A 21,373-nucleotide genomic window follows, 5' to 3' on the forward strand; every position below is an offset into this window, starting at 1 on the left:
AAGATTTGATAAATATGAAAAGCGGCTACGAGACAGAGGCGGCCAGCTTGAACATGGAAGCAATAGCAAAAGATTTGAGAGGAAGATAACGCATCAATCATATACTTAGCTATCATACTTTGGTTTGCAAGTCAAAATCGTAAAATGACGTTGCTATTGCCAATGAGCTGCTATGCGCTGACGTCGGCGGGACGAGATGATATGTCAGATCCATAGCTATAAACACAGCAAATCCGAAGTTAGGAATTGAAGTAACACATGTCAAACCATGTGTAGCCTCTCAAAATCGATGGAATTAATAATAAATTCTTCTCATTCCGTTCACGCTGAGAAAATACTTTACATCATAAGAATGGCCCTGCCGCCACTGTAGGTTCTTGGGGCTCATGCATACGTCCACCGAGCTGTTATAAAAATGTTCAGAGCATTAACTTGGAGCGATGAGCTATGATGACATAACCGCGTGAGCTGTCATTGAACGGAAGGACCCTGGATTGCGGCGAGGCGGTCAATGGATCTGCCGAATTGCGGATTTTCAGAATCTCCGCAATCAACGGCTCACCCCGCTCCCCGCATTATTATTGATGCGGTATATTGTGGCTTTTGTGGATAGTGAAACTCTAGTCCGTCCCCGTCTCCAACATTGTATATTAACTAGAATTCCACATTTTTCCACCTCTTAGAAGGCTGTCTTGTTGAGATACGGGCACTGAGATCAGATCCGAGCTATTCATGACCCCGTGCCAATGGAGGAATGCTGATTTGAGGAATAAGAAATAAGCCTCAAAAAAACCCACCTGGCCGTTTACTACAGGCTCCTCCACAAATTAATCCATTCAATTCGGAAAGAATTGTCGGTCTCCCGGGTGCCGCTATGGGAACAACTCTTTGATACGCTGGCCAATCAATTATATTGATTCAAAGCTTTAGCTAAGATATATGCAAAGCTTGTCCAATTCTGGCCCAAAGCTTGTGCCTAGATTTCCAGCCGGTCAACCGTGAAAGGAAGAAGACTGTAATGTATAAATGAGAGTAAAGTTCCGTTTAATTCGCTGTCTTCGTTCTGTTCTTCATCACATCGCAGCAGTTTTCTCTCTCTTTCGCATTCTCAAACTCTGTTCATCATGAAGTATTCCATCTTCGCTGTTGTCCCCCTTGCACTGGGAGCCAGCGCTGCTACTCCCTGTACTGTCACCGAATTTGCATCGATTTCTTCTGCTGTTGCGTCATGTACAGACATTGTATTGAAGAACATTGTAGCTCCGTCCGCAAGCGCGATTGATCTCTCCAAGTTGAAGACTGGCGCCAAAGTCACCTTCGCTGGCAAAACTGTACGTATATAACAAACCTGAAGCGTCCGTTATACAGACTCTAACCATTGGCCCATTAGACTTTCGAGAAAACCCCAGACAGTAAATTTGACCCCATTATCATTGGGGGCACCAAAGTTACCATCACCGGAGCACCAGGACATGTCATTGATGGAAACGGACAAGTTTACTGGGATGGCCTGGGATCGAATGGAGGTGTTCCAAAGTAAGCTGTGATACCCTCATCTCCAGAATATCAACTAATCCAACAGGCCCAACCACTTCGTCGTGGTCAAGAACACAGTTGACTCTGTCATCTCCAACCTAAACATCAGGAACTGGCCTGTTCACTGCTTCACCATCTCCGGCGGCAGCGGCCTCACCCTTCACAACATCAATCTGGACAACACTGCCGGAAACGCGCCTAACTCCGTCAGCAACGGTCTGGCTGCCGCCCACAACTCGGACGGCTTCGACATATCCTCCACCAGCGGCCTGACGCTCAAAAACTCGGTCGTCAACAACCAGGATGACTGCGTCGCTGTGACAAGCGGCTCTAACATCCTCGTTACAGGCATGACCTGCATTGGCGGCCACGGACTGAGCATCGGTTCCATTGGAGGCAAGAGCAACAACGTCGTCGACGGTGTTACGTTCTCCAACTCAGTTATCTCCAACAGCGAGAACGGATGCCGCATCAAGACCAACTCCGGCACCAACGGCACTGTAAGCCCCCCAAACATTATATATACCCCCTAGTCTTATAGATATTAACATATCAATAGGTCAAGAACGTTACCTACAGCGGCATCACGCTCAGGAACATCGACAGGTACGGCATTGACGTGCAGCAGGACTATCTCAACGGTGGCCCAACTGGTATTCCCACTAACGGCGTCGATATCTCTGGCATCACCTTCAAGAACGTTAGGGGCACTGTTGCCTCCGGCGCATACAACTACTACATCCTCTGTGGAGATGGTAGCTGCTCGAATTTCACGTTCTCCGGCACCAGAGTCACTGGCGGCAAGTCGAGCTGCAACTTCCCATCGTCGAAATGCACGTCTTAAGCGGGGATTGGGCTTGGATATAGCGAATTCTTGTACTCATTTTGATTAAATATTGGATGCCTAGAAGTAGAGTCTAAAAAAACTATTCTATCTGCTTAAATTGCCAGTGTCATTCCTAAGCCACAGGCAATCCCTTTCAGACATTTGGGCCGCACGAGTATTGGTAGATAATTATGACTTTAGAGTGCCTCATATTGTGTATTATTCAAACTAAATTCTCCCTCCTTTTCATATGGGAAAAACAACAGCACCGATCAAGGTAAGGTCAGCTGGTGCCACACGTATCAAGTGCAGACCACCAGTCGACACCTTTTGTACCAGTTTATCTATTCTTCTATCACTACCCGTGTCTCGTTTATCATGCAAAATTCATAATTTTCCAGTTCACCTAAGCGCCGCCAACAGAGGTCCAAATACCCGGCGATCAAGCCAAGTACGTGTAATTACCCTCATCTCTCTCAATATAATCCTTCTCAATAAGTCTGCTTGCGTTAGTCTCTTAGTCAAGCCACAGAACAAAATTCGACTTACTTCTCAATGTTCTTTTTAATCTCCCCCACCTCAACAGCGCCCCTCATCTTCGTCTGTTCAATCACCTCCGCCACAAGCGATTGATGCGGCAACACCTTCCGGCTCTTCATGATCCGCACAATTGCCGCCTGCGTCTCATACTGCCTATCTAGCGCCACGCGCTCGTGGGTCTCCTTGTTCTCTGCTGTCGTCTCCTTGAGCTGGATCTGGTTGATCTTGATCCTAAACTTCGGGTCTGTGAACGCCAAGTTGACGGTAAATGTGTCTGTCTTCGCCACTTCTCGGCCCTTGGGATGCTTCGTTAGGATCCGCACTTTGCCGCAGGCGAGAGACTGCATGGTGCGCGTGAGTTCGGCATCAACGAGGCCCGTGCTAGCTTGGAGGGCGGTGTATGAGAGCGCCTCATCGTCGGCAAGGTCGTTGAAGAGGACGAGGATGACGGCCTGGAAGCCGGACACTTGCAGCTCCTTGACGCCTTTCTTGAAGTGACCTTTCACTATACTGTGCGCCAAGGAGTGCTTCCACGTTAGCCTGCGCCCGGTATGCTTGTTCTTGTAGTGGCGATCGAATTTCTCGATGTGGCGTGCGACTTCGGCGGGGAGATTAATGGCAATATCTGGGTAGGTTGGCCAAGCTGCGGCGGAGAGGACGCTGACTTGCAAGTCCATGGTTGTCTTGCTGGTGTTGCTCAAGGATTGCTTGTACGATATCATCTCATCCCGCGACAGCTCTTGGTCTTTGAACATCTGCTCTAAATTATGGGTAAAATTTGAGCCACATTCGCTTTTTAGTTTTGTGAGCATGTTCCGCTCGGCATCTTGGCTCGCGCTCCTCGCCATTAATAGACGACGGGCCAGGTCTTTCTTATAGAATGCCTCAAACACGTCTTTGCCTTCAATGAATCGAAAGAGCTCAAGGCCTTGTTCCAACTGCCGGTCAAGCTCGGCATCTTCATCGCCAGTGCTTGCCAAGCCCTGCTTTTCAGCATCTATCCGGTCCAATTCGTCTGACGCCAAGGAGCGAGGAACAGCCTTAAGACCACCACGTAGGAGTAAGTCGATATATTTCGCGATGACCTCGCCGACTTTCGAGTTCCCCGTTCCCCAAACCGTTGCGCTTTTCCGGTCATTGATAAACGTGCTGTAAGCCTCTCGCATGGAAAACTTGAAGATCTCGTCCTTGTTGAACGCGTCTCGGGTGATGAGGTCCAGTGATCTCTTCAGTTCGAGTAGACGAACCACCATATCATCTCCTTTTCCTTGATCACTGACAATAGTAGCACCTGCCTTCTTTATATATTCTTCCCATGGTGTCTTCAGCTTATCTTGGATCTCGGAGCCCTTCAATAGTCCGTATAACGACTTTAATGACTCGATATCGCGAGCTTCTAGTAACGAACCCACTGCGTGAACATCAAGTAGGAACTCGGAGCGGTCTCTGATTAAGATATCTTGCGCATCTGATAGCAACTCTCGTTTCGTTCCACTATCCAAGTTGTGTATATCGCACCGCGCTCCTTCTTTTTCTAGTAACTTGACACACTGAGATATCATATTTTTTAGATCAGCGTCGATCAGCGCAAATTCCGAGAAAAACTGCCGCGAATATTCGAGAAACTTCGGCTCAAACCGTGCTTTATAAAGATTCGTAATAAGCAACATCATTATGATATCCTTGAACAAAGTAGATTTGAACCACCGGGCCGAGTCTTGCCCTCGGTGCTTTCTATCATTATCAATCATTTTGTTCGTTGCGTCGTAGACCTGCCCGTCAATAGCAGGGTTCTCCAGTATCACGGATCGGAATTGCTGGATCGACATGTCGTTTAGTTGCGGATATTCCTTAGAATTGAGCAGAAATGAGCGGTCGAGGAATCCAAAAACGGCTCGTATACGCATCTGTTGCACATGTTAGTCTGGGCTATCAACAAGGACATGTAAGAGTCACAAACAGCCTTTGCATTCCAATCCTTCCACGCATCCAACAGCGCCTCGAGAAATTGCAGCGGGTCATTGCCGTTATCTGCCTTCTGGAGGCTTCCCAGGACACTGGATGCAAGATAATCGCTAGTTCGGTGGCGAAGCTCCTTATATAGACCTTCAGCTTGGTTGTTCCTGCATATATCTTCCACATCACGATATAAACGTTCCAGCGGCTGTCGTGGTTGCTGAGCCTTCAGTATCGCCGTCACAGCGTCCAGGACTTGGACCTGAACCTTTCCATAATGCTCGCGAAGGTCCGCAACCCTGCTCGGTCTCAGATTCTTGACCACCAGTTTCCTGACTCCTGATTGCGGCTGGAATCCAACAGTTCGACGGAAATCAACATTGGAGGGAGCCACGAGGCCAATTGTTTCCGACATCTTTCCTTTCGGATGCCCGGCAATTGTCGACTCGATCGTCCTCTGTCGTTTGGCCTCTGACCGTGAGCCTGGTTTATCTCCGCCTGGCATGGATGCAGCCGTAGCTACTCCGGTTCCGAGAGTGTCCGCGATTCTTCGTTTTCCTGGTACAGGGCGATCGGAAGTACTGTCGGTAGAGTTGCCCTCGGAAGGACGCATCTACCCTACACCAGGTTGTCCTTGGGAGGTGTGACGTTCGGAGGGGACTATGTCGCGGGTATTGCCGTTGTTGGCGCTCAAGGACAGCGTATCTATGTAGCAAATGTTTGTGAAGTTGAGATTAGGAAGATGTTCAACCGAAAGTAATATGAATGTGTTGCCAGAAGCAGTTGATGGACACCACCTTTGGATGAGCTCTAATGTGGAGACAAGGCTAGCCAGGCGATAACGATAAGTTAACCCCGACACCACCATTTCAGCCTCAGTTACTACCAGGGGTCTTACAATCACAGTGCTAGCCGGGAGCCAGACCAGAGTTCGGAGTCAGGCTTGTTTCCACACTCTACATATAAATTGTGTTGCATCACGCTTGAAAATAGTGTTCTTTATTTTACATCCGTCTAATGTGCCTTTCACCGAAAAGCTTCAATATTCCTTCCTGCGATCCATTTCCAAAAAAATATTTGACTCCTCGTAACGTGTTATGTGAAGGATTTAAAAGATTCATGAAGTGGCTTCATTTCGTCGTGACCCTTCTCGGCTGTCAGCAGTGTACAAAAAGATGGCGGAGACTCGCTGCTTCCATATACGGGGTGAGTTCACTTACATCAAGAAAGCCGCTCATCGAAATGAGGAGCATATACGCATCGGATAGTTCGTCGACAACTTCATCGAGCTCATTGTTCACCGCAGCGCCAATACGAGCAGACCGTTTGAAAACCGACAGCATCCAAAGTCGATTCTCGGAGACGAATTTCTTTGCCTGTGCCAGAGTTTGCTCATTTTGAGGCCCACGGCTCACCACACAGCAATTGATCACGCGCATCAATGCAAGGAGTAATCCATAATGCTTCTTAATCGCGTCAATGTCGGCAATGTCTAGATAAGTTAGGATATAGCCTTTAGTCAATGGAAGTCATGACGTACCAAGTCCAATATCTGGATCAGTAGAGAATACGCCAGAGTCTCTGATTATCTGGAAGAGTCCAGCACCAAGGACTGCGGTGGCTCCTGACCTAGTTTGAGAGACCTGAACGAGCAAAGCAAGCTTCGCATTCACATATGACAAATACATGTCAATTTCTGCGTGGGTTAGCTTTGTTGTTTGTGCTTTTGGGGGTACGTCTTACCATCAGTCCGAAGATCCTGCATCTCATCCAGTATATTTTGTAGAGAATCCACCAGAAGGCCTATAAAATTGATGCGAGACAAGGTGGTATTGATGTAGCTTGAATCTTCTTTTCTTGCCAACTCGACAATTTGCCCAAGTAGCAATAGGGCAGAAATTCTGCAAGTATTCTCACCAGCATATGCATCATCACAGATTATAGCTACCAGAGATTCACCCGAACTCTTGATAGTCTGAGTAATATATTGGCGGCCTGTGGTCAGGCCTCGCGGCATATCTGACATGCCAACCAGATATTTGTAGCATATCGTGTAAAGTGTTTCTCGGAAATGGCTGTCGCTAATCGGCGATTGGATGGCTTTGAGAGACACACTGAATAGCTGGCTCAACCTCTCATTTGCTAGAGAGGCTACGTCGTCATTCCGGAATGGCTCTGACGTGAAGTCGATATTGAAGAGGAGGAATTTTGCAAGGGTCGCAAGTTTTTGTGACGCTTCAATATTAACGCTACTATGCCTCTCCAATTTTGACTGGACAACAAGGACTGCTTCGAGTATTGCCCTCAGCTTGTTTGTGTCCTCGAGATCGCCGACTGTTACTGTCATCAACACGACTTGAGTCCAACCCTCCAATGTCTCCAGCCAAGTTGCGTGCAGGCGACTTATGTTGCTCTGGGAAGCCAGATACCGCAACAGGTTAAGTGCTTCGGCTTCAAAAATGGCCTCGTCTTCGGGTTTCTGTAAATAGCCCGCAACTTTCATCTCGCTCTGCCTCAGCACCAAGAGTGCCTCAACCCTCTTAACATCATAAACGTGCGGTTCCCCGGGGTTGCCCGTGAGGCAGACGCTGAAATTAAGATCCTTGAAGTAGGGGGAAATTGGAAAAGTTTCGGCAGCCGGATCCACCACCATGAAATCGAACATGTCAAATATCGTATAGTTTTGGATTTCAGTTCCATCTTCGATGGTAGTTCTCCCAAGAAGCGTGTTCGATATCTGCTGCCTTACGGAAGTCGAGCCATCTTTAGATACTCGGCGAAGTTCTGATGCGACGTATTGAAACAGCATGGACCTTTGGCTCAAATAATCGTTGATATCGTTTTGCGACTCGATAACTCCGAAGTAGGTCTCGTTCGGTAAACCTAGGCCAGATATAGTTTGCGGGCCAATGATGACTTCGCTGGTCCATAGGTGAGTAAAAAAGTTGTGGCTTCGAAGCTCCACCATCACCACTTGTGAGGATATGGGCGATCTCCACAAGGTTCGCATAACCTGTAGCGCCTTGCTCTTGAGGCGCGTAAGCCATGGGGCTATAACATTTTGCTCTGTTTGAACAGGGCACTGAATGGCCAGTTTCATTATAGAATGGAATAGAGATGCATCGCGGGCAAACGGGCTATCAGGAAGAACCTCGAGGCTTTCCGATTCGCATCTAAAACCCAAGAGCAAGTGCGCAATCGAGGGTCTGTTAGGCATAGCTTGAAGGCAAGCGTTCACGAAATCAAGTATGTGAATCTTGATATTATATGCCGGCGACTCAGATGCTTCTTCCATGTCGATGTTAGATTCGAATTCGCTGATGAGAGACCTGGCAATTCGCTCTGAATCGTTCCCCATCTCAAGTGCAGCAATTGCTTTGTTTCTGTCTCGACGTCCACCAATATTTGAAACGGGAGGAGATATCAGCTTAGGAGAAGTAGAAAATCTTTGAAGCAGTTTTAACGACGCGACGGCGAGTTCCGAATGCCCAGAGCCGCAATAGAGGCCGAGATCAACAATGACAGAAAGATGGCTTAATACTCCATCGTCGAATGACGCGTAGGCAGCATTAGCAACAGGAGACCGAGTATGCGTAGCTTGCTGTCTGTTTAACGGTCTTATAATATCCAAGTACGTTGGTTGCAGGTCCATTATAAGAGTTATCACATGGATTGCAGCAAGGATGCTCAGCACCAAGGGTGATGATGGGGCGGCATTCCCCACGGCGGAGATTTCTTCGTGGACAGATTGGAACAGCGCATCCATAACTTTCTCATTGAACATCCATTCCATAGTCCTCGAGAACGGATGGAGGCGAACGTATGTATCCAGATCCGAGGCCCTGATAGCACTGTCGACAGACACATTCGATTGATTAGCGAAGACAACAAGGTCCTCGTTGAAAGTGCTCAGACATGTCGATATGAAGTCAAGGCACGTCAGCGACAAGAGTCTCTGTTGAGGCTGGCTAATGATCTCCGCCGTTCGGGATTTGCGCACAAAAATCTGCCCCACAACGAAATCGATATAAGTATCAACGCCAGGCATCCGTTTCGATGAACCAAGATTTTCCGGGAAAGGGAGATCGTCATTCAATCCCATGGATGGTTCCGCGGGTGTTAGAAGGGCGGTAAGGAACTGAATGAAGGAACTTGGTTCTTCGAACCCAGTACTAATCTCTTCAAAAATCCCACTAGTGATCGATGCCGACGTTGACATTGTTAGTGATACTTTGGGCATCGTTGAGTGTCCGCCAGAAATCCACTGATCCAGGGACATCCAAGTGATATCGTTGATCTCCTTAGATTTTTGGCTGAGCAGCGACCGTAGGGTAGTAAAAGCGCACGCTCGAAGACGAGATTCTATGCGGCTGCTTGCCAGTTCGTAAAGTAATCCTGTCAGGTGAAATGACGGGTGCTTAAGAATGAAAGTCCTCGCCTCTTCACTTCCAGTGCATAGACGAGTGATCAGGCGTAAGTAACTCTCCAGCATAAGTGTCTCCTCCGGTTCGGACTCAACCTCATTAGCGCCAGGTTTTCCGGCACGGTACGATGTAGACTGGTGGGGGGCAGGCTGGTTGCGTAGTTTTGAGGTATAGTGTGTGAGATCAGTGAATATTTGGCTCCACGTAAGAGATTGGCTGCGCCGTAATTTACCAGACGCAGTTGTACTTTCTTCGAGTAGGAATCTATGCGAAGCAGTCGCACACTCGTCATCTTCAGATATTGCCTGAAGCATTTCACAAAACGCGCTCAACAGTGGCGTCGAAGCTCTACACGATGCCCACTGCAGGAAGCCAGCGAGGTTGCTGTCTGGATCCGACCAAAACGCCAAAGCGGCATCAGGCCGTTGTTCAAAGGCATATGAAATAATAACCAGGAACCGTTCGAGATCAAGGTCATGCTCGTAGGTAAGGCTCAACTGCCTCTGTTCTTGCTCTTCCGTCCTCAACTTGCGCAAAGGGTCGGGCATATTAGTGATAAATGCGTCTATAAAGGCCTCCAACTGCTCCTTCAATGCCAGCTGAAAAAACTCTGAAAACGGCACTGAGTCTTGAAGCATTGGAGGAACTTTATTTTGCAGCCAGCGCCGCAAGCCCTGTCGTGCAGGGTCCTGCCAGTCACCAGATTTGACATCGGCACCAAGAGACAAAAGGAACTCGAATGCTCCATCTTTAAGAAACCCTGCAAATTGTTCTGATCTTGTCCGTTTCTCTGAACATGATTAGCACAAATTCGGTAGCCATTCAGGGGGTTTCCAGGCTTACCGTCATCCAGGTTGACCCCCACGGCTGGAGAGTTGCCTTGATTGTCGAGATACCATCCACTATACTCTCCCAACCAGAGGACAGAAACTCCAGCGTAAACATATTGTAACGTCCAATTGTTCTTATCTTTATTTTCAAGAATCATCCGATTCAGACTGCGAGCCTGCTGGAGCGAGCCAGAACCCTCGGGCGATCCAAAAGTGGATATGAAAGCAGCCGTTGCTGGGAAGTAGTGAACTGCCATAATTTGTTAGATTTAATCAAACGAAAAGATGGTCATATTCTATCATACCTAGGAGGTTGTCAAATCTGTCGGTTTGCCTAAGCACACCAAGAACAGTCTCAAAATTCTCCACTGAAGAGTATCTTGCTTTCACGAGCCAATGAACTATAGAGCCCAAAGATTCGTGCTGTTGTATAAGACTCACTCTCTGGTACTCAATTGTCTCAGAGAACTCATCCGTTTGGCCCTGGTATAGAACATTGGCGCTGTTTACTCTGTCGGCAAGATCCTGCAGCCATGTCTTGATGTCTGCCATGCTCTGCAAGCACTTCTTGACAAAGCTAGGCCCATTTTCTGCTTTATTATCCGTTTGAAGTACAAGCCCAACAGCTGTCTGAAAAGTACTCTTGATATTCTCTTGGACTTCAAGCTCGTCTGAATTTGAATCGGAATCTGAATCGGTATTTGCTGATGACAATTGTAGAACGAGTCGAAAGCAATCCAAAAGGTACTTCCGGGTTTGGTGAAATCTGATTATAGAGCATTCTAAGACGGAACGGCCTAGCACGTCCGCGTCCTCCTGCGATGCAAAGAATATTCGCGCAGCGTCGAGTTCGTCCAGGTTGACAGCATCTGCAAGCATCAACGCCCCTTGCTTAAAGTCATCGTTGATGGAGTATTCTTCGTCTTGTATCTGGATTCTTCCTATGAGCACCGAGTTAGATCTGCATGGCTTGAACCGCAACCGCAGCGGGAATATCTGTGCATACCAGAATCCAAGCTCTTTCTGCTCTGTTCATTGCGCGGAGCTTTATCGAGGAGCCTTCGAAATTCGTCGAGCCTAGTTTCCAATTGAACCCACAGTCGGTCGATGTTGGGAAGGCGTTGCTCTGCCTGAGCTACCAGATCCCTGTGAAGAAGCTCCAGCCCTTCAAGATCAGTAAGCTCCGCCATTGCATGCGATACTCCGATTGCAAGTTGATTATATGGCGCCCAAGCACATAAAAGTAGTCCAGCCGCCCTGAGATGCGAATGAAATCATTTGGTGCCACAGAAATGGTGGTTGGTTGGCTGGTAGAGTAGAGGCACCCTGTCAAGTTGGAGAATCTGGCAGAAATCGGTGTACGCGACGTTGATACTGTTTATCGCGCCAAGCCGATTTTGCGGGGGTAAGCTTTTGGGAGCGACAGCCTCGCGGACTAGCCTTCAAAACATACAGCAAGCTCCACAAACAAATGCGCTGACTGATGACCTTGTCCCCTTCAGTCCCCTAAACTTTCCACCCTTTACCTGTGAACAATTTGATCAATTCTTGCCAATAAAGCACCTCAATGAAGGCCTGGCAGTGTTGATGCCAACAGTCTCTCTCGATGGGGTAGCAACGTCCACTTTTCAAACAATGTTACAATCACCGTTGAAGTCACAAAAGATCCGCTGCAAAGATGGTGTCAGGCAATGGGGAGATCAGGATCGATGAGGCTCTGCATACTATGAATGCTGGTGGTGTGAAGAATCGAACAGACGGTGTCACAGGTACGTCGGTTTTTGTGTCTAATTATGTACTATACTGACTATCCAGACCTCATAACGATTTTTAAGCACAATCGACAAACATCCTCTCTGTATGGAACACATCAACTCTGGTGCCTATAGTTTCAAGGGCTAATACATGCTATAGGGAAGTCCTGAAAGATGGAGCCTACCACACGATCTATGAAGCGCTATTCAAAGTTGCCACTGAAGAGAAGCGATTGTACCTATCAGCCAAGAATGACAAGGCTCGAACAAAGGCAGAGAAAACACTTTCGAGTTGCTCTGAAGCTCTACGAATTACCATAAAATCAGGGGCTGAGAAACTGAAGCCTAGGACGGTTAGAGCAGTTATCGAGCACATTACCCAGCTTCTCCCTGTTGCATCGGGAGAATATTGCCTCGCCTTTAGCCAACAGTACCTCAAAGTCTTGAACATACTGTTGGGACACGAGGCCCATGTTGAGTTACTTGATCAGGATGATTGGCTTGCGACAGTTGAATTTTGCCTCGACGGTATTGAGCAATATGAGAGCAGCACTAGAGCAGCATCCGTACCTCATGGAAACTCGATTACTGTCCCATTGTCGACCGGATCTTCAGTTTACACATCAAGATCGAGGTCATCAGTTAAGTCCGTGTCGGGTGAGGCACATCTTTCCTCTATCAAAAAGCGAAACTCCGAAGAGCTCATGGAATGTCTGTTGTCTCTCGTTTCTGCCCCCAATTCCGCAGTTTCTGAGAGAACCGAGCACATTTTAAAGGCTATTGTACACTTTTTAAATTCTCAGGGCAATGTCGTGAGCTCCTTTCATCAGATTGCATTTGCCGCCCTCAATGTTGTGCTCTCTGTCACGAGTGCCGATGAACTTTCTCTGGCAGAGTCAGTGGTTTGTTCAGTCGTACCCTGTATCAGCCGTTTGTGGTCTTCTAAGACAGCAGCAAATGATGAAATGCTTAATACAGCAAAGGACGAAATGGCAATAACGATATTGTTGCTTCGACTGCATCTAGAAAGGCTAGTTTCCGATCCCCTACGTGATGATGACCTGGGGAATATATTGAAAGACTTGCGAGACAGTTTAGCCAATGACTACGAAAAGCGTGCTGAAAGAGACCAGCTTCAGCTGGATGATATGGATTTTTCAATTGATCCAAGTGAAAATCGAATTTCCAGCTCGTTAAGTTGTGGATATCTGCGCCTCAGACAGCAAGCACCCCGTGCCGAAAGGAAATGGGCAGTGGTTCAAGTCCTCGCCATATTAGATAATCTTCTCCATGGGGCACCCTTAAGATCGAACCTCGTAGCTACTGACGATAATGAGAGTCCTGAAGGTGTCAGTCACCCAAGAAAACGGCGGCGTATCACTGAGCGTTTTGATGCTCTCGCCGACGAAATAAGGCTCGGCGACTCTGGCGTACAGCTGGTGGCCCTTCAGACTCTATTCTTTGCTCTACCACCCAGTCAAGTCTCTCAGCATATCTTGGCAGACATTCTTCCTACATTGGCATCGTTGGTTCTCGATAGAAACATTAATATTAGCTGCTGGGCAATATTATGCATATCCAGGTAAGCTTGTTTCTTTTGGGCCTGGTAACATTTCTGACGGTCCCTAGTTGTGCCCACCAAAGCGCTACAGAATCTAGCACTGGTGGCTTCAGCTGGAAACAGCTATGGCACACAGTCAGTAGATTGGTCACAAGCCGAGCCCTGTGTCGACCAGCGTGCTACTTATTGCATACTATTCTTGCAAAGAAACTTGTCGAATACAACGACGTAGTTGAATGGGCCACATCTATGCTGACAATGACTGAAATAAGTGCACCTGCATCAATCTGCGATTCGAGCTTAGCCTTAATGGCCCATTTGGTCCACATGAGAAATACGGAGGGGTCAGGAGGAAGTGTAAACCCAAGCCAGAATGTTGTGCGATGGTTGTTCTCGAAGTGGAATCCAGGTACAGTTTGATCTATTAAATCTGCTATGACTTACTAAATAATTACAGCTGAAAAGGCTTTCGCGACTCGTTCGTCCATTGACATATACCCTGTCGATGTTTCCAACCTTCTCAGAACTATCTTTGATCTTCCTGGGCTCGCATTGTTTGCGAATGGTAACCAGCCCGGCGGAGCGATTAGCCAAGCTTGGCTTCGTCACCGAGGAAATGAGAAGACCTTACGATTCTTGTTACTTTTAGATGACGAACCTAAGACCTCAACGGAATGCCCCAGATGCGCACCGACATCCCGACTTTACCAATGTGCACAGTTTAGTGATGCCCAGCTGCATGGTAATCCCATGAAGCGGCTTGTCTCTGACTTGCTCCTACCCAAGTTAGATGCGTTAGCTCAAGGATGGGAACAGCAAGAGGCTTCAGAAGCGATCGAGATTTCGTCGGATTCTATGCACTCTACTGTGTCTGCGTGCATTACCACATGCCTCATATTACCAATACTCGAAAATGCAGGTTCATCATCCATGCTTGATGATATCAAGCGCATCCTCGAGCGTCTCGAAACTATCATCACATCTGTAAATTCCCAGGTAGGTGTTAACAGGGTGGTTGTCGAAGCCATGCTGCAGGCCATCCGGCCGTATCTTCCTGCCATTAGCTCCGAAGAGATTTATCACATATACAAGACACTCCCACGGCTAGGAAACTTCATTGTATCATTTGCAGAAATATTTAAACTTTACAAGTTTCAGAAGGAAGATGGTTTTGCCACCGATGATATGGACCTGGATGATGTCTTTGACACCCAACAAAGCTGGACAAGATCTGAGAGATCCCAGAACGTCATTGAGCGTCGGGAAATGGCAATGAAACTTAGCCCAGCAACGTTTTTCAACAATACCTCCACGAAACTAATACTTGTTGCCAGTTTCTTTGAATGCGAAACAGAAACGCTCTACGTCCCAACAAATTTCATGGATTACCTTCTCAACCTACCACCAATGGATATTGTGTCTTGTACCGAGCTTATTTCCGAAATTCTACACAGCGATTTGTCGTTGACCTCGGACGATGCTTTGAGAATAGTACAATGCGCGGGTGGCCTTTTATCCTCGCAATATTCATGTTGCGAAGTCACACTTAGACTTTGTATCGATACTATGGAGGGACTACTTCCATCATGGGCAAACTCTGAGAGCGGAGACTTGGGGGAAATGGTGCAACAGCTTTATGGATGGCTCGTCGGCACTGTAATTTCGAAACGAAGAACTTCCCCCTATGTTCAAATTTGCTTCTCCAAACTTCTATTTCAACTTATCAGAATCCAGCCAACATATGGGGACGATCAATCTCTGCCTTCCGTAAGGTCAAGTCTTTTTGATATCCTTCAGAAAGCTCCCATTCTTGTCAAGTTTAACTTGGCCCAAAATATTCCGGATATTTTTGGCTTATTCGTTTTGAAAAACCACCTGCGAATACTCAATGATCTGTTGGACAGCTTGCCTACGGATTTGGACTGGTGTGAGGGAAATGCTTTCCGTCTCTATATTCTCAGCAGGTTAGCATCACGTTGGCCGACACTGCTTCGAATATGCGCCTACTATATTCTTGAGGTGTCCGGAAGAGTGCCTGCCTCTATCCCATACGCCAAGAGGTGTCTATTGGAAGTTTCCGAGACGCTGGGGCTCAGCAGTGCCAGAGATTTATTTCAGCTGTTTAACTCCCAGCTCCTTTTTACCTGGCTTGATACAGAACCGTTTGAAAGTTTGCCGCATAGTATCTTCGGGTACAATACCCTTCACGATCTTCTCCGGGATAGCCAAGAAGAAATATCGGCACTCATGGTCATGAGAGACCGAGACGACGAAGTAAAAAGTCTAGCAGAATTGCTCGAGGAGCCAGTCGAACAAATCTTGACGAAATCTTTTACGAAGGTTATTGCGTACAGCGTTGCTCACGATATAAGCATTCCTCCTTCCGACACGTCAGGAAAATATATTACGGGAGAAGCACGAGTACGAAAGCAGCTTGGAAAAAATGTCTTTCTTGATCTCATGAAAACGCATTTTGCAGACATCATCAGTTTACTGTTCAAATTAATTGACCATGAACAAGACCTTGAGAAATCCTTTATGAAAGAAGGCGCACTCCAAGTACCAGCCAGCATATTAACCGAGATAAAGGGGTTCAGCTCGTCGGGTATAACGTTGCCCCCCAGCCAGCAGCCAACATTCAAGGCCAAATACTTGACAAGAGAAATCAATCATGTCTGTGGGAGAACTCCCTACGAGCCCTCTGATATTTTTACGCCAGTCATGGTCGCGTTCGTAGCAAGAAAGCTTCTGGACACCATGAATCCGGCACTTGGCTCTCTCCACGCATGCTCAGTACTTCGGAGGCTTCGTGTCCTTATTGGACTTGCGGGTCCGAATGCCGTCAGCGGTTATCCCCTCGAGATGATATTGCATAACCTCAGGCCTCTATTAGCAGATGTTGAGTGTGCTGATGATGCTATTGGAATAGCTCAGTATCTTTTCACACGCGGATCTGAATATTTGAGCACCGTGCCCTCATTTATCATAACCATCGCACTGTCAATGTTTGGGACTTTGAAGGTATTCTTAAGTTCGAGCCCTTCCAGCACTACACAAGAAAGCCAATATAGAGAAACTCTTTCGAAAGCGGAGTCGTTCCACTCATGGCTTGGCATATATCTGAAAAATTACAAGGCTATTGGTTTGGACCGCAGGGACCAAGACGCGTTTCGAGCCATGGTGGAATCTGCCCATGGATTAAGTGCCTCCGATTCGACCGATATGGGCACTACGGGTGGAGATTTGCTTATGGACATCCTGAGAGATAAGCGCTCTCGTAGAAATCTTTTGAGCAAGTCGACTTGCGAGGTTGTATTTTCTCTTCTATACAGCGAGTTTGCAGCGCCAGCGTCGTTCAGGACAGATCACCTTGGTCAGGACGACCGCGCAGTAAGATATGCCCCTACTGTGTGGGAGCTTTGCAAGACTGGGTCCACGAGCAGTTCGTTTCTCACCTGGGCTGGTAGAGTGTTTGGCAGAGCATTCGCTGCCACAGGGCATATCGAGTTGTCATTATTAAAGGAGACAGATTTACACGAGATACTTGATCCCGTTGAAATAGATGCATCCAACAAGCCGTCATCTAGGAGTTCAATCTTGGGACTGGTCAAGAACTTGACAGTCGTAGATCATGGAAGTGTCACAGGAGTGGCCGAGGCTGCTCTTCGAATTATCGTCAGCGGCATTACTAGTCAGCCGAACAACGCTGACAACACAGCATGCTCAATACCATTATCGGCATCTCTAATTCAATGCTCGACTTGGTCGCCATATAATGTCTCTCCAGCCGATATGCTCGCGTTTCAAACTCCAGCTCCAAAGGATCCATTTTCTCCTGGGTATATTGAAGACCCTGCATGCATACGGGACCTCTCTATCTTTCTCGTTCAATCTGTACCATCCGATTCTGTCATTCATCCAATCCAACAACTCCTGGTTGATGCCGCTGGGTTTGCAGAGAAATGTTTCCCTTTCATTCTTCACATCGTATTATCCCAACAATTAGACGAATCTCAGAATACGAAGCGTCTTCTGTCGACCGCTCTTCGCTCGTGGTTTGGCAATGGCAAGGATATCGTCAAGGAGCGACTCAAACTTCTGATCAATGCAATATTATACTTGAGAACACAAGCTCTCCCTCGAGAAACTTCAATAGCAGATCGCTCTCAGTGGCTTGATATCGACTATCGCCAAGCATCTCAGGCAGCCGTGAACTGCGGCATGCTCAAAACGGCGTTGTTGTTCACGGAATTATCATCGTCTGAGTTGGTCAAGGCGTCACGTCGATCCTCCTCAGTGAAGCAGCCTGACTCGGAAATATTATTTTCAATATTCAAGAACCTTGACGATCCCGACATATTTTACGGGCTGCAACGTACTGCCACTTTAGAAACAATATCAGCTCGTATGGAGTATGAAAAGGATGGCCTTAAGACCTTAATGTTTCGAGGGGCAGAGTACGACACTCAAATGCGGAAAGGAGGGCTGGCATCTACTTCAGAGGCTCAGAGCTTGGTCGGTGCCCTCAGTATGTTGGATTTAGATGGACTATCGCATTCATTACTCCAGTCTCAACAAACGGCTGTTGTTATGAATGAGCCTGCAATACAGAATATGTTTCGAACTGCTCGCAAACTAGAGCAATGGGATCTCCCCATTCCAGATTCCTACGATGGCGGTTCTATTACGATATACAAGACATTTCAAGCATTAAACAATGCTGTTGATCGTGTATCGGCGCATGTTGCTGTCGACACGGGGATTAAGTCTGCCATGTCAAGTTTGATTCAGGTTCAAGGAGATGCTGCGTCGATACATACATCCCTCCAAGCGCTGTCTATTTTTACAGAAATGGATGAAGTGCTAAGCTCATCCAACTCCGAACAGTTTGAAGAGATGCTCGAAAGGTTTGAAAGCCGATCTAGGTGGATGAAGACTGGAAAGTAAGCTTTGTGGGAACCCCACAAACGTTGGTTCTCTGTAATTCTAACCAGATATAGGTTCGAAGATGTAAGCCAAATAATTTCCAGCAGACAAACCCTTTTAAGCTGCGTAAATCAGCAGTCATCACTACGGAAGATGATCAATGTCAGCGCCTCCGATACGCGTCTTGTTGAGGCCCGGTCGTCATTATTATCATCGAGTATTCACAGATCCCACGGTGCCCTCCAGGAGTCACTCACCTCAGCAACTTATTTGAATAGTATAACTGGGTCTTGCCGAGACCTCGGATTAAACATTGAAGCTGCCGCATATTTTGAAGTTGCAAATGCAATGTGGGACCAAGGAGAGATGGCCTCGTCAATTGGTATGCTGCAGGAACTCGAGCAGCTCTCAAATTTGAAAGAACAAACGATTCCTATCGGAAAATCAAAGATTCTCGCCAAAATCGCATCTCAGGTGTCCATGGCAAAATTGGAGAAACCGGACCGCATCATCGAGAAATATCTGTCCCCTGCTCTTGCGGAGTTGAAGGGTAAGACGGACGGCAGTGACGCTGGGCAAGTTTATCACGAATTCGCAGTTTTCTGTGACAGACAGTATCAAGATCCCGACAGTATTGAAGACCTTGAACGTCTGAGGACGCTGAAAGAAATGAAAGAAATGGAAGTTGAGACTCTTCTCAAGTTGTCTAAAGAGGCTACGTCGGGCCAGAAGCAGAGAAACCATAGGGCATACAACCAAGCTAAGCAGTGGCTTGCATTGGACACCGAGGAGTACGAGCGGCTGAATGATGGAAGAGGGCAGCTACTCCGTCGTAGCCTGGAGAACTACCTATTATCTTTGGCTGCCTGGGATGACCACAATAACGACGCTCTCCGGTTCACAGCATTATGGCTAGAACACTCTGACGAAGAAGTTGTATCAGAGTCCGTTTCAAAGTATCTCTCTAATGTTGCTACTATGAAGTTTGCATCGTTGGCCAATCAACTTACATCACGCCTACTTGATACCAAGGATAAATTTCAGGTGCAACTACTCAACTTAGTTCTGAATATATGTAAGGATCATCCTCACCATGGGATGTATCAGATTTGGGCAGGCACGAATAGCAATCCAAGCGCAAATGATGAAACAGCCTTATCGAGGCAAAAGGCAACGAAAGAGGTTGCTCTCAAGTTGAGCAAGAGCGCCAGATCCGGTGGTACTTGGTCGGCCATAGATCGAATAAGCCACCAGTACTGCCATTTTGCCAGTGAGCGAGAGAAGGTCAAGAGTGGTTCAAAGATAAGCTTGAGAAATTCACCAGCGGGCAGCGCGTTGAATGCCATGCTGCCAAAGAACCCGCTTCCTCCACCAACTCTACAAATTGAACTTGCAACGGATAAAAATTATTCTCGATTGCCTACCATGATCAGCGTCGACCCCAGCTTTTCTATCGCAAGCGGCATAAGTGCTCCAAAGATTGTTACATTACTGGCCAGTAATGGAAAGAGATACAGACAATTGGTAGGGTTTCTTTCTCCTTATTTTATACTCGGAGTGTTTGCTAATACATCGTAGGTTAAGGGTGGTGCTGACGATCTCCGGCAAGATGCAATCATGGAACAGGTCTTTGCACAAGTCAGCGAACTCTTAAAAGAGAATTCAGCCACTCGCCAACGCAATTTGGGGATTAGAACGTACAAGGTATTACCGCTCAGCTCTACAGCAGGCATTATTGAGTTTGTCCCGAACACTATGCCACTTCACGAATTCCTCATGCCTGCCCACGAAAGGTTTTATCCAAAGGATCTTAGAAGTCAACAGTGCCGCAGCGAAATTCAGAGTGTCCAGACGCAAAAACTCGATGTGAGAGTGAAGAAGTATCTCGCCGTCACAGAGAAGTTCCATCCTGTTCTGAGGTACTTTCATTTGGAGAAGTTCACGGATCCCGATGAATGGTTCGCCAGAAGGTTAGCATACACACGCTCTACGGCTGCCATCTCAATTCTTGGCTATGTTCTCGGCCTCGGTGACCGCCATGGCCATAACATTCTTTTGGATGAGAAGACCGGCGAAGTCGTTCACATCGACTTGGGTGTGGCTTTCGAAATGGGTCGTGTCCTTCCGGTTCCTGAGCTGGTCCCGTTTCGGTTGACTCGAGACATTGTGGATGGCATGGGGATTTCGAAAACGGAGGGAGTTTACCGTCGCTGTTGCGAGTTCACGCTGGAGGCCTTGCGGAAAGAGGCAGATACGATCATGACTATCCTTGACGTTCTTCGCTACGATCCCCTATATACATGGTCGATCTCGCCTATCCGACTTGCGAAGTTACAGGATGCTCAGAGTGCAGCCCCCCCTATAAGCACTGCTAGCTCAACCGCTACGAATAACGGAAAGTCGAAAGGAGCAGTAAATGAACCCAGTGAGGCAGACAGAGCGCTTACTGTCGTCCGGAAGAAATTATCAAAGACCTTGAGTGTTACAGCTACTGTGAACGATCTAATTAACCAAGCCACCGATGAACGGAATCTAGCAGTCCTTTTTGCTGGTAAGTACATTCTTTCATTATGGGGGATAATTGCTAATTATTTATAAGGTTGGGCTGCATACGCATAATCGCAGGGGATGATTGATCTCTCAAGAAGGGGAAGCAAAATCGGAACGTAGAAAACTTGAGTCTAGCATTTTAGCTTTGCCATATACCACTGTTGCGTTTATCATAGAGATTTTGTATCAACTTCATGTTTGTGTAAATATGAAATCGACTACTTGTCATCAATTTTAAATTTGCACCATTGTAATTCAGTAATGCAGTGTCACTTAATAATATCATTTACCACATAAATAAAACCATCTCTAGTCTCTTATTTTATTAATGTATACAGATTTTTTTTTTGCAACAAGTATTCGATGATTGATACTAGAGTAAATCGAGAATTGTGGCATGAAGTGGTCTGGACCCCTATGAAATAGTGCCAGTTGCCACTAGCGGCTTCCAAGTTCTCGGTTTCAACCCG

At 47.1% G+C, this 21,373-nt stretch overlaps 4 protein-coding genes across 4 annotated transcripts; 2 read left to right on the top strand and 2 right to left on the bottom strand.

Annotated features, from left to right (window-relative positions):
• The first annotated feature begins 623 nt into the window (after window positions 1-623).
• VE01_10576 (uncharacterized protein) lies at window positions 624-2,454 on the top strand. Its single transcript, XM_018279973.2, has 4 exons — window positions 624-1,331; window positions 1,391-1,536; window positions 1,583-2,036; window positions 2,096-2,454. The coding sequence occupies exons 1-4, from the start codon at window positions 1,125-1,127 to the stop codon at window positions 2,378-2,380; spliced, it is 1,092 nt and encodes a 363-aa protein (XP_018125227.1). The 5' UTR covers window positions 624-1,124; the 3' UTR covers window positions 2,381-2,454.
• VE01_10577 (uncharacterized protein) lies at window positions 2,436-5,648 on the bottom strand. The gene is made up of 3 exons (XM_059464164.1): window positions 4,863-5,648; window positions 2,912-4,809; window positions 2,436-2,862 (listed from the first exon to the last, which is right to left on the bottom strand). Exons 1-3 carry the CDS (start codon window positions 5,469-5,471, stop codon window positions 2,805-2,807), a joined length of 2,565 nt encoding a protein of 854 aa, XP_059319231.1. The 5' UTR covers window positions 5,472-5,648; the 3' UTR covers window positions 2,436-2,804.
• A 151-nt stretch (window positions 5,649-5,799) lies between these two features.
• Window positions 5,800-11,508, bottom strand: VE01_10849 (uncharacterized protein). Its single transcript, XM_059464297.1, has 7 exons — window positions 11,119-11,508; window positions 10,418-11,053; window positions 10,126-10,362; window positions 6,602-10,072; window positions 6,399-6,554; window positions 6,079-6,350; window positions 5,800-6,004 (listed from the first exon to the last, which is right to left on the bottom strand). The coding sequence occupies exons 1-7, from the start codon at window positions 11,300-11,302 to the stop codon at window positions 5,954-5,956; spliced, it is 5,007 nt and encodes a 1,668-aa protein (XP_059320280.1). The 5' UTR covers window positions 11,303-11,508; the 3' UTR covers window positions 5,800-5,953.
• Window positions 11,509-11,573: 65 nt separating this feature from the next.
• TEL1 (Serine/threonine-protein kinase tel1) lies at window positions 11,574-21,194 on the top strand. The gene is made up of 8 exons (XM_059464165.1): window positions 11,574-11,881; window positions 11,928-11,970; window positions 12,027-13,448; window positions 13,496-13,836; window positions 13,885-18,370; window positions 18,428-19,877; window positions 19,932-20,904; window positions 20,953-21,194. Exons 1-8 carry the CDS (start codon window positions 11,791-11,793, stop codon window positions 20,970-20,972), a joined length of 8,826 nt encoding a protein of 2,941 aa, XP_059319230.1. The 5' UTR covers window positions 11,574-11,790; the 3' UTR covers window positions 20,973-21,194.
• The last annotated feature ends 179 nt before the right edge of the window (window positions 21,195-21,373 follow it).

The sequence above is a fragment of the Pseudogymnoascus verrucosus genome (genome assembly GCF_001662655.1).
Source record: "Pseudogymnoascus verrucosus strain UAMH 10579 unplaced genomic scaffold scaffold_84, whole genome shotgun sequence".
Classification (NCBI taxonomy): Eukaryota; Fungi; Ascomycota; class Leotiomycetes; order Thelebolales; family Thelebolaceae; genus Pseudogymnoascus; species Pseudogymnoascus verrucosus.